The sequence below is a fragment of the Jaculus jaculus genome, chromosome 1 (assembly GCF_020740685.1).
Source record: "Jaculus jaculus isolate mJacJac1 chromosome 1, mJacJac1.mat.Y.cur, whole genome shotgun sequence".
Lineage (NCBI taxonomy): Eukaryota > Metazoa > Chordata > Mammalia > Rodentia > Dipodidae > Jaculus > Jaculus jaculus.
In genome coordinates, this window is record NC_059102.1 from 95,670,510 (window position 1) to 95,685,621 (window position 15,112).

The 15,112-nt window shown below is 43.4% G+C and overlaps 1 protein-coding gene across 1 annotated transcript in view; it reads right to left on the minus strand.

The window, feature by feature from the left end:
• Nucleotides 1–2,084, minus strand: part of Caap1 (caspase activity and apoptosis inhibitor 1) — a 61,031-nt gene extending 58,947 nt beyond the window's left edge. Inside the window, exon 1 of the mRNA XM_045142126.1 lies at nt 1,780–2,084. Within this exon, the coding sequence (XP_044998061.1) occupies nt 1,780–2,061 (282 nt within the window). The 5' untranslated portion in view covers nt 2,062–2,084. The remainder of the gene's footprint in view (nt 1–1,779) is intronic.
• Between the last annotated feature and the right edge of the window lie 13,028 nt (nt 2,085–15,112).

Here is a 15,112-nt window from a genome sequence, read left to right on the forward strand (position 1 = left end):
TTCCAATTTTAAACTTTTGAAGAATTTAGATTACTTCAAGTATATATTCATCCAAAAGTTTTATGCATTGTCATTCTACTTAAATTCACAAAGAAATGGAAAAGCAACATAAATGTTACAAATTACACATGTCAACAAAGTCATATGCTAATCATAAACTGCTAAATAATTTATTCATCTTCAAATCAAATAATCTCAGTAATTTAAAATATTTCTGAGAGCCTATCTTCTGAATCTAGCCATTCTCCCCAAATCTACTACCAAAATCCCAGTGGATGATCTTTCCTAGATTACAGCAAGTGTCATTTAACTGGGCTCCCCACATTCGATATAAGATCTTGTTCTGCAAAATAGATTTTATAGAACGGTTACACAATCACTGTCATTTAACTGATTTCATACACTGTTTAGGTAACATGGCTCATCTGGTCCTTTAGGCTTATTTTGTTTCTGAGCACAGTGGCCTACAATTGTGACCCCAGTACTCAGGAGGCAGAGGTACAAGGACTGATGAAAATTAGAGGCCAACCTGGTCTACATAGTGAGGTCCAGGCCAGCCAGGTGAGACATCTCAAAAAAATTTTTATTAAAAGTTAGTGAAGATTTCTAGAAATGAATATTCATTCTCATGTGCTGTATGAATTATGAATTGGGGGCTGGGAAGAAGGCTCAGTGATTAAAGACTCTTGGTTGAACTATAAATCAGTTAAGCCTTACTTGAAAAGCATTTGGTGGTAACATTTTTTTTAAATGCATACACTCTGACCTGGAATTTCACTTCTGAAGTTCTATCCCAATTCTTGCACAAGATTTATGTACAAGTGTGCGTGATTTGATACTGTAGATAATAACAAACTGAAAACTTAAGTAATCATAAGTATAGAGATAAAAGAGGGGCTGGAGAGATGCTCAGTGGTTAAGGGCACTTGCTTGCAAACCCTGATGGCCCAGGCTTGATTCCTCGGTATCCATGTAAAGCCAAATACATAAAGTGGTCCATGACCCCGGAGTTTTCAGTGGCAGCAGGCCCTGGCACACCCATTCATTCATTCATTCATTCTCTCTCTCTCTCCCTCTATCAAATAAATATTTTTAAAGATATAGTGAAATGCCTACTCCTAAGAAATAAATTATCATATATACAAAGAAACTCTTCTCAATGCCATGGTATTATCCAATTCAGAAGAGGGAATATCAAGATACAGCTTCTGTGCAGGAACTTAAATACACACGTATAAAAGAAAAGTGAAAAGGGCCTTTATATCAACTATTAATGTGGAGGCACGGAGGACGTTTACATTTCTGCTTTTATTCCTGTGTTGGATGAATTTTAAGTAAGCATTTGTTTTGCAGTAAGTTACAACTATCCGTTTTAATGAAAGGATCTCGGGCAGGCTGGTGGCAAATAAAGAACACGGCTTTTGAAATGTGATGTTGGATGCAAACGTAGGAGCTAAACTCTTACGACCGTGAGCAGAACTGGGCATCAATGTTTATTCCATGTGTAAGGCAGAATGAACCAGACCGCACTGAAGGAGAAGATGAAGAGGTAAGTAAAACGTCTACTTCACAAGAGCACTAGCACCCGACCCATATATGCTCCATGGGAGACTGGGCCAGAGGGTGCAAAAGTTCACAGCACCGGAGCGGCGTTCTGCGGGACTAGGGGTCGTGAAGCTCCAGAACCGGCGGCCCCGGGAGCTCCGCAGCAACGAGGAGCCGCGGCCCGCGCCTGGCGGGCACTGGGGCTCGGGGAAGCCGCGCAAGCGGAGCACGCACCTGCGGCAGCGAGCCCGAGACGCTGGAGGACGAGTCGGTGCTCCTCCGCTTCCGGCGCTCGCTGCGCTCCGCGCCGTTCCCGCCGCCCGCCGCCCCGGCAGCGCCTCCCGCGTTCCCGCAGCAGCCGAGGCTCCCGCAGCCGCTGGCGCTCCCGCAGCCGCTGGTGCTGCCGCTGCCGCTGCCGGCCAGCGCGGGCACGAGGTCCGGGGCGGACAGCGCCGCGGTCGCCTCAGGCCCGCTCCGCTTGCGCCGCTTCTCCCGGGAAGACTTCTTCCCCGTCATGGTCCCGGGGCAGCAACCATCCGAGAGCCGGCGGTCTCTGGAGCAACACAGCCCAGCTTCCGCAGCGGCGGGCGCTGCCGGCGCAGGCGTTGCGTCACTTCCGGCCGCGGCGCAGACCGCGTGAGCTGTTCCTGGAGGTGGGCCTTGGCGCCACCAGTTGCCAAGGGCCCCTTGAATTAGGAAAGGCGCTTGTACTCTATTAGGAATTATTTTGATGTTCCCCAAGTGGCATAAGAACGGTCTAAAGGTTTTGTATGTGCAGTGATCTAGAAGTGTTGCCCAGGCTGACCTGTAACTAGGGTTCAGACCATCCTTCAGCCCAGCTTTTGGAATAACAAGCACAGTCCACCATACCCTGTGATGTGTTTCTAATAGATTTTTTTTTTTTTTTTTTCTGAGCATGGTCCCAGGCTAGCCTCTAGCTATCTACTTAGGCAAGGTTGACCTTGAACTCCTGATCCTCCTGCCTACTTTTCCGGAGGTCTGGGATTACAGGTGTGGGCCACTATACCCAGTTTATGTGGCACTGGGTATCAAACTCAGGGCCTTGAGCATGCTAGGCACACACTCTTCTAGGTGAACTACATCTCAGAACAATATACATTAAATTTTGTGAGGGGGAGGGCGGCTCATTCTTTGAAGTAAAGTCTTGCTCTAGCCCAAGCTGACTTGGATTTCACTATGTAGTCTCAGAGTGGCCTCCAACTCTGGGTGATCTTCCTACCTATGCCTCCCAAATTCTGGGATTTTTAAAGGCATGCACCATCATGCCCAGCTACAATATAGATTTAAAAAGAACAAAAATAGGTATAGCAAAATAATTTTTTTTCAATTGCATTGATTGACAAGAATAACAGGATATTGCTTGTTGGGCTTAATTTATGTTATGTGTTCATGTAAGATATATGATATATATTTATTTATTAGAGATAGACAGAGGAGAGAAAGAGAGAGAATGGGCATGCCAGAGCCTCTAGTCACTACAAATGAACTCCAGAAGCATGCGCCATGTGCAGTTATCTATTATCTTTATAATATCAGCCTCCAAAAGACTTCCATGCTAGGTCAGAATATCCTAAGTGACTCTGGCCTCAGGCTTCAGGCCTCCTGCTTCCCTGGGGCTAAATAACTCTGACCTCATTATTGTGACATTTCCAGTCCTTTCCCTTTTAAATCAATAGCTTTCTCTGGGAAGTATGGGTAATCAACTAAGGGTTCTGAAGATTTTCAAACTGAAGGTCCCAAGTGGCAAGAAAGGTTCATTCCAAGGTAATTATGTCCCATAAAGCTGTAGATAGGACACTAGAGATACATTTCAACACAGGCTTTGCTGACTGCAAAGGACTTCAGTCATGCAAATGCAATAAATCCCTGAATCATGTATAATTACTGGGCAACAGTAATTTTAGAGAGAGAAAGAATGAGTGTGTGTGTGTGTGTGTGTGTGTGTGTAATATCAAGAGAGAAAAATAAGCTGGGGGCTGGAGGGATGGCTTAGTGGTTAAGGCGCTTGCCTGCAAAATCAAAGGACCTCGGTTCGATTCCCCAGGACCCACGTAAGCCAGTTGCACATGCATCTGGAGTTCATTTGCAGTGGCTGGAAGCTTTGGCCCTCCCATTCTCTCTCTCTCTCTCTCTCTAAGCCTCTTTCCTTCTCTCAAATAAATAAATAAATAAAAATAAAAATATTTTGGTTTCATTTGTGCTTCTGTTCAAACGGGAGAAGCTACTAAACATATTATTGCTCATTGTCTTCATTCTTTTAATATTTTAGGAGTACCTAAACAACTGAAAACAGATAATAGTCCACGATATACAAGTGCAGGATTTAAGCTCTTTTGTTCTTCTTCTAATATTGAGCATGTTACTGGAATTCCTTATAACCCCCAAGGGCAAGGTATCATTGAGCGAGCAAATGGAACATTAAAAATATGGTTACAAAAAAACTAAAAAGGAGGAAATGACACAGGGATCAGTAACAAAATGGTTAAATCATACTTTATTTATTTAAAATTTTTTTACTTTTGGATGCAAAAGGGTTTTCTGCCACTGTCCATTTTTGGCATGCACAAACCAAGAATAATTATGCTAAAGTAATGTGGAAAGATCCATTGACTAACAAATGGAGTGGACCCAACCCTGTATTAATATGGGGCTGAGGATCTGTTTGTATTTTTTCATAGAAAGAAAATGAAGCCAGATGGTTGCCAGAACGTTTGGTCCAGTATGCAGGCCATGAGATCAAACAAGAGGACACTGCTGATCCTGATGATATGGTGTCATGTACGTCTTGCTTACAATGAAGTCTACTGGACTGTCCTCAGGATTGTGGTGGTCAGACAATGGACATCAGCAAACTTGCATGTGGAAAATTGCTGCTGCTATGGGAGGTATCAAGGTTACATCTGCCAGCAATAATTCAAATAGTCTTCCAAAGGGAATTGTTATGGTCTGTGTTACACCACCTTATGCCCTGATGTTAGAAAATGTAAATATTACTTGGTATCATGGATCTGAAGGAATGTTTAATGTTACCTGTGATAATTGTAGTCTGTCCAATTGTGTTTCTCATAATTCTGAATTTGTAATGATTGTCAAACAACCTGCATTTGTTATTATTTCTGTTAACCTTTCAAAGCCTTGGTATTCTGACAAGAGTATTCAAATTCTAGAGGAGGTTAAAAATAGTTTAAGTAGAAAAAAGACAATTGTAGGTCTGTGGATAGGCAGCTTTACAGCTGTGGGAGTTTGCCTTCTGTTTCTCTTATGCCTATTGCCTATTTTCTTCAAGTGTCTAATGAAGTCTATTGTGAATGTTTGTGCAGAGTTCCGAGGTATGCACTATAGAACTTGTCCTTGGCTCCTCAGACTTTATACTAATTCTCCCTGAATTTTATCTGGCTGGTAGCCAGAGATGGGTAAGATCGGGGGAGGATGCATGCAACCTAAGATAGAGCATGTATTGAAAGATAATACGTTTGTCCAGTGATGGACTTCCCTCCTTTAGGAACTGCATAGGATTCAGACCTATGCATATCAACATGGGTGTGAGGCAAAGCACCACAAGAGAAGGTCCCTTTCTGACCACTTCTGAATTCCCTGTTAGAAAAACCTGACTTGCATGGAGGTTGGTACCACACCTATTATGATCACATAGGCCCTGCCTCCCCTCCCCAAAAGGTACCAAGGGCCAAGATTGTGGGATGAAAAAATGACAGCCCACAGAAGGAGTCAGGTCAATACTCCCCCATTTGGTAAAAGCCCACCGCTGAATAGCGGGTCTTGCCATCTTTTGTACAAAGGAAGGAAGGAGATGTTGGGAGCCGCAGCTGCTCTTTGACCTTGGGAGCTAAGGATGTCCTTCTGCCCCTGTCAAAGACAGGCACAGTTGCTTCTTTTTTTTTTTAATTTTATTTATTTATTTATTTATTTATTTGAGAGCGACAGACACAGAGAGAAAGACAGATAGAGGGAGAGAGAGAGAATGGGCGTGCCAGGGCCTCCAGCCTCTGCAAACGAACTCCAGACGCGTGCGCCCCCTTGTGCATCTGGCTAACATGGGGCCTGGGGAACCGAGCCTCGAACCGGGGTCCTTAGGCTTCACAGGCAAGCACTTAACCGCTAAGCCATCTCTCCAGCCCCAGTTGCTTCTTTTAATAAATAAAGAAGGGGGAGATGTCGGGAGCAGGGGAGCTGTAGCTGCTCTCTGACTTTGGGAGCTACAGATGGTCTTTAATCTCTTATCCTACAGCCTAGGTGAGAAGGCAGCCCAGGTGAAATAACACCAGGCATCATTTAACATAAGGGATAGGCACCTGATAGAGGGGTGTTACCACATGGCCCTGGGCATGAAGGCATTGTCTTCTGTATATAAGCCTGTGTCTGCCTGAATAAACCTGAGCCTTGTCTTGGCTCCATTCCTTGTGTTCTTGTCTCAGATTCATTCCCACTCCCTCCTTCAGGGTCTGTTTCGACCTCCGTGCTGCAGGCTGGCACAACTATGAGTTCAAGGCCACCCTGAGAATACATAGTAAATTACAGGTCAGCCTAGGCTAGAGTGAAACCCTACCTCAAAGAGAGAGAGAGAGAGAGAGAGAGAGAGAGAGAGAGAGAGAGAGAGAGAGAGAGAGAAATAATATTAAGAGGACAAAAAATATGTAAATTAGTAAATCCTGAGATCTAGATCTGAAAAGGAGTCTAGTTCCAGGGTAACCAGCTGATTATGTCATATTAAGAAAGGTGGTGTGATCTTTTATCATTATAAACTCAAATAACTGAGTAGTTTTAAGTCTGATCTGATAAGTGTTCATCCACATGCAGTAAGAAACACAAGAAGGGCTGGAGAGATGGCTTAGCGGTTAAGCGCTTGCCTGTGAAGCCTAAGGACCCCGGTTCGAGGCTCAGTTCCGCAGGTCCCATGTTAGCCAGATGCACAAGGGGGCGCACGCGTCTGGAGTTCGTTTGCAGAGGCTGGAAGCCCTGGCGCGCCCATTCTCTCTCTCTCCCTCTATCTGTCTTTCTCTCTGTGTCTGTCGCTCTCAAATAAATAAATAAATAAATAAATAAAAAGAAGCACAAGAAGAGTCTTTGTGATTATAGCACAACCCCTCTTGGGAAGGCTAGAAGACAGTCTAAAGATGTGCATTTGTTAAGAATTATACAGGCACCGAGGGTGAACAAACACACCTTTAATCCCAGCACTTGGGAGGCGGAGGTAAGAAGATTGCTATGAGTTCCAGGCCATCCTGAAATTACATAGTGAATTCCAGGTCAGCCTGGGCTAGTCCCTACCACAAAAATAATAATAATAATTTTCAGGCTAAAGAATCAAGATGTCTCTGGGCAGGAGAGATAGCTTAGCAGTTAAGGCTCTTGCCTACAAAGCCAAAGGACCCAGGTTCCATTCTCCAGGACCCAAATAAGCCAGATGACAAGGTGGCACCTGTGTCTGGAGTTTGTTTGCAGTGGCTGGAGGCACATCCATATTAATTCATTCACTCTCTGCCTCTTTCTCTCTCCCTCTCAAATAAATAATACAATATAAAAGGAATCAAGAGATCTCTGTTGGATCTGATAACTAACAATCCTATAAACAGTTGAAGAGAGATTTATATTCATATATTCTGCCAGCCCAACATCTAGATGTGTATTAGTCACATTCCTGAGAATATCCAAAAAACATAGTCCTCACCTCAAAGAGAATAAAGATCCTGTATTCTGATCCAAATATGAGTGACCATACCCCAGGAACAAGGACCCAGGTTGTCCTAAATAACATGTCCCAAACTAAAAGTGGTTCATGAATTTTTCATAGTCCCAGAAAAAAAGAAAGTTGTAAGTCAAGGCTCCCCCTGCCCCCCCCGTGAGTTAAAGCAAGCAAGTAAAACTTTGTTACAGATTTTAGATAATACCTGATGAAATTCTTAGCTTTTAGATTGGTGGAAGCTAATGGTCTATTAAGTCAATGTGTTCCAGAAGTTCTACCTGAAAGATTAAAGGGTATTAGGTCAGACACAGGTGGGCAATGCATGGCTATTAAGGGAACTAAAGATAGCCCAGGATGATTTGGCTCTGAATCTGCAGCATTCCAAGTCTCCATAATCATGCACTTCTAATCAATCAGCCATGCGGTGCCTTATTATTTTTTTTTTCTGGGAACTTCAGTTCACACTATCTTGTTCAGAAGGGTCTTCATTGGCTTATCTTCTTGTACACTTAGAAGGCCCTTCTTTTTTTTTTTTTTAAATTTTTATTAACATTTTTCATGATTATAAAATATATCCCATGGTAATTCCCTCCCTCCCCACCCCCACACTTTCCCGTTTGAAATTCCATTCTCCATCATATTACCTCCCCATTACAATCATTGTAATTACATATATACAATATCAACCTATTAAGTATCCTCCTCCCTTCCTTTCTCCACCCTTTATGTCTCCTTTTCAACTTACTGGCCTCTGCTACTAAGTATTTTCATTCTCACGCAGAAGCCCAGTCATCTGTAGCTAGGATCCACATATGAGAGAGAACATGTGGCGCTTGGCTTTCTGGGCAGAAGGCCCTTCTTTTTAAAAAAATATTTGTTTATTCATTTTAGAAATTCATTGAGAGAAAGAGGGGGAGAGAGAGAGAGAGAGAGAGAGAGAGAGAGAGAGAGAGAAAGAATGGGCGTGCCAGGGCCTCCAGCCACTACAAACGAACTCCAGACACATGCACACCTTGTGCATCTGGCTAACATGGATCCTGAGGAATCGATCCTGAGTTCATTGGTTTTGCAGGCAAACATCTTAACCTCTAAGCTATCCCTCCATCCCTAAAAGGCTCTTCTTTTGAGGCTATGATAATAAAGAGAACTTTGGATAATAAATTAGAAAAGTAGTGAAGACGTAGTTAGATATATTAGAGGCCTCTAGAAAAACAGAACCAACAGAATGAATCCATATTATAAGGAAATGTATGAGATCAGCTTACAGGTTATAGCTGAGCAGTCCAAGTTATCTGCACATGAGAGAGGCCGAGTACCTGGCAATTGCTCAGTTGACATAGATGGATGCCTCAGCCATCCCAATCTTATACTGAAGGCCTGTTCCCCATAAACTCGTGTTTTGAATGCTTGGTCTCAAGCTGATGGCAATTTAGGAAGTAGAGACTTGCTGTAGCAGATACGTTAGTGGGGGTGGGTTCAGAGGTGTTATACCCACCTTTCCCTGGCTAGAGTTCAGGTCATTCTCCTGCTGCAGTTGGTGCTTTATTCCAGCAATGAGAAGGTAACTACAAATGGTAATATGTTACAGGTAGATCAGAACAAAGACTGTGCCTCCTATAATAAAGGATTTTGATTATATTTACAATAAACATGATAAATGTTTGGGGAAATAGATGGGCTCAACAAGATTTAAACATTACATAATGTATGTGTATATGAAAATAACACATGTTGCTTTACTAATATGTACTATATTTATGATGGCTAACTATCCAGTTCAGTGTTAGAGTACTAGCTGAGCATGTGTAAGACCCTGAGTTTGACCCCCAGCACTGTAGAAAGATATAATTTTTATATTTTCATGGACCAACTAAAATTTTTAGATATAAAAAAGGAATGGGTTTGTGAATCAATTTTAGCTGAAGACCTCTGCTAAATGTCTACCCAGAGGAGGTACCTTTTAAAAAATGAGAACTATAGATCTATGAGTTAATGTTTATTAATTTAGCCACAAGGACTGATTAACAATACCTCATAGAGTCCCTTCAAACAAGCTGGATGGAACCTTTATTTTATTTCACTTACAGTAAACAAAATCTTCAGGTCAAAAGCTGTGATCTACAATAATATATCTTTGTCCACCACAAGCTATCTGCTAAAACAGGCTTTAATTCACTTTGAAGTTTTTATAAGAAGCTCAGTAAGACCTTGGCAACAGTGGAAATAACTGCTCTGAAGAGAGCTGTCTCATGTTTCCTTCACCTAGGCAGATGGGCCTTTCTGTTATTATTTTAAAGGGAGAAACTTGCTATTTTCCTAATGGGTTGGAACAAAGATTGAGCAAAACCAGAATGGCCTTTGGCCAGGAAAGGTCAAAAACCTCGGTGAATTTTGCCAGTTGGGGCTTCCATCAGTCTAGAGTACTGAGGATAAGCAACACAATGGAAGTGTAGGAAAATTGCTCACGCATTACAAATACACTGAGTTGTTTGGCCAGAGGAGTATGTTCTCTAATACCTGTGGAGTTCAGATGTAACTCCCCAAGCAGGAATAATCTTTTCTAGTAGGATTTCTCCTACCATTGGCCCATGTCTCTGGACATGGAAATACTTCAGTCTAGTGAGAAAACAAGTAATTTCATATATGTGTGGACACATGCACCCAACCAAAGTGGTGGCAAATGGGCATAGTCTGTTGCCAGGATTGTAAAAGCCCCAGAGGCAAAGGGAAGCTATCACTGTGATCTATGAAGTGGCTTTCCATATTCCCAAAACTATCATTTATTGGGATTTCAATGTATATTCATGAATATGTTATAAAAAGGAAAACTGAAGTATTATGAGTCTGTCATTTGGTCCATGCCATAAAACAGTGTCAGATAAATTCCAGCAGGATGAGGTGACATGTGCCTGTAATACAAATGCTCAAGAGACTAAGGAAAGAACTCACGTTCAAGCCTATCCTGGGTTACATAGTAAGACACTGCCTCAACCAAAAACAAAACAAAAACAAAAACAAAAACGTTGATCTTCCACTGTCCCATATTCTTAATTCCTTCTGGAGGGTTCTTTCTCAACAGAACCTGTGTGTACAAAGGCAATTCAAGAATTTTTTTCATGCCGGGCATGGTGGCACATGCCTTTAATCCTAGTGCTTGGGAGGCAGAGGTAGGAGGATCACCATGAATTTAGGATCATCCTGAGACTACATAATGAATTCCAGGTCAGCCTGGGCTAGAACAAGACCCTACCTCAAAAAAAAACACAATTTTTTTTTTCTTCAGCTGTGTGTCATGGTACACTGTAATTCCAGCACACAAGAGGCTGAAAGAGGAGGCTATGAGTTCAAGACCAGCCTCTGCTACAAAACAAGGTCAAGATCAGCAAAGACACATAGTGAGAACCTGTCTCAAAAAAAAGCCTAGCGAAGTAAACTGGTTGTTCTAACTATGTTTTTCATAGCTTCTAGTATGTCTAAAGGTTAGTGAGCATTCTACTGTTTTGAAGGGCTAATCCACATGCATACCCACTGTGTGCCCTTTATCTTCTGCCATTGTGTATGCCAGTATTAGTCCAGTTGGTGGGGCTGATTTTAAGTATGAAGATAGTTGGTTTTGATGGTTACCATTACAGAGACAACTGCAGGCTTCAAAGATGATTCAGCAATTAAGTGTGCTTCCTGTGCAAGCATAAGGGCCTGAGGGGTCTTGAGGCCAACTGAGTTTGACTCCCTGGAACCCACATAAGTAGCCTGGGCATGGCCATGCACATCTGGGACCCCAGTCCTTTGGAGAGCAGGAACTGGAAAATCACTGGGGCTTGTGTAAACGGCAAGCTCCAAAAATCAGTGAAAAGGATACCATATCAAGGAATCAAGTAGATGTGCAATGGCAGGGACACCTGATGTTCAGCCCAGGCCTCAGTGTGTGCATGGGGCACTGCATCTTTACACACAAACACACACCACACCACATGTACATGTACATCACACATGTACACACAAAAAGAAAGACAATTACATATCCTGCACTGCTTTCTCCAGAATTTAAAAATATGATCCACTCTTAAAGTCAACAGCATCAGCAGTATCTATAGGTGTTATTGGTAAAGTTCTCTCAGGAGGGAGGAGGTGACCAATCAAGGTAATCCAATCAGGAGGAGCCTTTTATAGCGGGAGACAGTAATTTACGTTCAGATGATAGGTGGCAAGCCTGCTGACTGACAACAAAGCGATATTCACTGTAGTGAAAGTTTAGGATAGTTTCCACAGTATGAGGAACATAGGGAACCCATGACTATCTCCATAGTATAGAAGCTGATCTGGACTGATGTGGCTCTCATACAGAGAGGCAAACTTTTACTACTGCATCAAATTAAGACAGCAATGTCCTGCAGATATAATTCTTGCTTTGAGCATCAACTTCTAAGGTACTTCCTTTATTTCATACATAAGCCAGAAAACCTTGTTCCTGTTTTAATTTCCCCTGTTGATGTTTGGGTTTTCTACAGTCTTTTTTAGGCTCCCCGGCCCTTTACAATAAACTTTTTGATGTTCAGGGGACAAGGATAATTTTGTGCTTGTTAAAGGGTCTTATCTGAACACAAGGCTTGGTTTACCTATCTGACTGTTAAAGCTGAATATTCATTATGTGAGAAGGTTTGTTTGCCTCCTTTTTCCTGGACAGACCTTGAAAGTGGATAAATTGAATGGACAAGGTCCCAGGGTAAGAGTGGTCACTCAATTATAACTTTTTTTTAAGCAAGCCCAACAACTTGTCTTTGTGTGTGTGTGTGTGTGTGTGTGTGTGTGTGTGTGTGTGAGAGAGAGAGAGAGAGAGAGAGAGAGAGAGAGAGAGAGAGAGAGAGAGAGAGGGAGGGAGGGAGGGAGGGAGGGGGAGAGGGAGAGGGAGAGGGAGAGGGAGAGGGAGAGGGAGAGGGAGAGGGAGAGGGAGAGGGAGAGGGAGAGGGAGAGGGAGAGGGAGAGGGAGAGGGAGAGGGAGAGGGAGAGGGAGAGGGAGAGGGAGAGGGAGAGGGAGAGGGAGAGGGAGAGGGAGAGGGAGAGGGAGAGGGAGAGGGAGAGGGAGAGGGAGAGGGAGAGGGAGAGGGAGAGGGAGAGGGAGAGGGAGAGGGAGAGGGAGAGGGAGAGGGAGAGGGAGAGGGAGAGGGAGAGGGAGAGGGAGAGGGAGAGGGAGAGGGAGAGGGAGAGGGAGAGGGAGAGGGAGAGGGAGAGGGAGAGGGAGAGGGAGAGGGAGAGGGAGAGGGAGAGGGAGAGGGAGAGGGAGAGGGAGAGGGAGAGGGAGAGGGAGAGGGAGAGGGAGAGGGAGAGGGAGAGGGAGAGGGAGAGGGAGAGGGAGAGGGAGAGGGAGAGGGAGAGGGAGAGGGAGAGGGAGAGGGAGAGGGAGAGGGAGAGGGAGAGGGAGAGGGAGAGGGAGAGGGAGAGGGAGAGGGAGAGAATTGGCAGGCCAAGGCCTCCAGCCAATGCAGTCAAACTCCAGATGTGCATGCCCCCTTGTGCACATGTGCGACATTGTGTGCTTGTGTCACTGCATCTGGTTTACATGGGACCTGGAGAGTTGAATATGGGTCCTAAGGCTTCGCAGGCAAGTGCCATAACTGCTAAGCCATCTCTCTAGCCTTTTTCTTTTTCTTTCTTTCTTTCTTTTTTTTTTTTTTTTTTACTAATATTACCAGGTTATCATCTGATCCACTTAAGAAATTGGAATTTAGGAATGGAGAGATGGCTTAGCGGTTAAGCGCTTGCCTGTGAAGCCTAAGGACCCCGGTTTGAGGCTTGGTTCCCCAGGTCCCATGTTAGCCAGATGCACAAGGGGGCGCATGCGTCTGGAGTTCATTGCAGTGGCTGGAAGCCCTGGCGCACCATTCCCTCTCTCTCCCTCTATCTGCCTCTTTCTCTCTGTCTGTCGCTCTCAAATAAATAAATAAAAATGAACAACAAAAAAACTTAAAAAAAAAAAGAAATTGGAGTTTAAAGGACATAACTTTGATTTTGAAAACTGACTTTGGTCATTTCAGAATATTGTTTGAATTTTTTTCAAAATATTCACAATAATCAAAGACAGATTCCTGTTCATTTTGTTTATGCTAATTATCTTTGTTTTAATATATCACCTTTTGGAAAATTTGAGGTGCAGCACAATCAAGAATCTTTACTGGGCTAGAGAAATGTGTTAGTGGTTAAGGTGCCTACCTGCAAAGCCAAAGAACCCTGATGTGACTCTCTAGGACCCATGTAAGCCAGATACACAAGATGGCGCATGCATCTGGAGTTTGTTTTCAGCAGCTAGATGCCCTGGTGTGCCCATGTTTGTTTTAAATCTTGTATTTCTTTGCTATTCCCAATGCCATCTTTTGCAGTGTAAATGTTTATTGGTATTATGGCTCAGTTAAAAGAACTTGTACCATAGGGATGATTGAACAACATCATGACTGATAAAAACTATGGGGAGTTTTAAAGTTGAACTGAATGCACTACATTTTACATCAAGTATGGTTATCAGTTTATGGGGGCTAGGGGCAGAATGTGTCCCCCACAAACATATGTTCTGAATGGTAGGTCCTCAGCTGGTGCCAACTTAGAAATTGGAGCCTTCCAGAAGTAATACATTGTTGGGGGCAGGCTTATGGGTTTTATAGCTAGCTTCCCATCGTCAGTGCTTAGTACATTCTCCTGCTGTTGTTGTCTACCTGATGTTGGCCAGAAGGTGATGTCCAACCTCTGCTAATGCCATCATTCTCCCCTGCCATCATGGAACTTCCCCTTGAGTCTGTTAGCCAAAATAAATCTTTTCCTCTCACAAGCTGATCTTGGTTGGATGTTTTCTGTCAGTAACACAAAACTAACTGCAATAGCAGGGTTTCCCGTTTCTAGAAACCCCTCCTGCTTATCAGCAGGAGCCCTGACTGCTTTCTTTCTCCTAAACTCTATAATCAAATCTTTCTAAACTCCACCCTCTGTCATCTGTCTGTGGATTTCATTCACCAAACTTCTTAAGACAAGAACCTGGAGGCCACTGACTCATTGAAAGTTTTGTGTGGCCGACAGCATGTAACACCCTAACTCCTGAGTTACAGCTCAACCATGAGCTGAGAAAAACTCTGTCACTCTCAAAGGCACCCCAAATTTCCATATCAGTTCAAGCTGAAGAAATGGTAATTTTCTTCAGGCTCAATGGATATGACTATGAACTTGGAACTGGACAACATTGGTGTTATCATGTTCAGGAATGTGAATGATTAAGGAAGGGGATATTGTGAAGAGGACAGTGAGAGAAAAATCCCCCATTTCTGGGAATTATACTTAAGAAGCTAAGAAATTTCATGGTTGATTGGGGATGGCTGGGGCTCTAGGAGCTCAGACTGAAGTATTGTGGCTGGGGAGGCTGTCCCAGCTGGCTGCTTCTAATGCTTCTCCACAGTCAGTCTGCCAGCTCACCTTATTCTTCTCCAAATCAACAGCCCCATTCAAAGATCTCCAATTAATACTAAACTTTCAATGGACAATCAGCTTAGGACACTTTCAATGATAGGTAGTCCCACTATACTTAACCCCCCAAATTTAGTCTTCAAATGAGGTGTCATTCTGGGGTTCCCACCCCTTCGCTTGTGATTAAGCTGCCCTGCTGTTTCTGTCTACTGTAATTCTGATTCCTGTACAATAAAGCTTGTTACATGCATTCATTCTCTCCCACCAGCCTTTTGATTGTCTTCCAGCCCAGAAAGTTAATTTTTTACTGTTTTCTGGGTAAGAATCCAGCTCAGAAGAGCTTACCATGAGCAGAGCTGCTCCCTCCTGTTTCAACAGGAGCCACTGTAGACAATCCAGCTG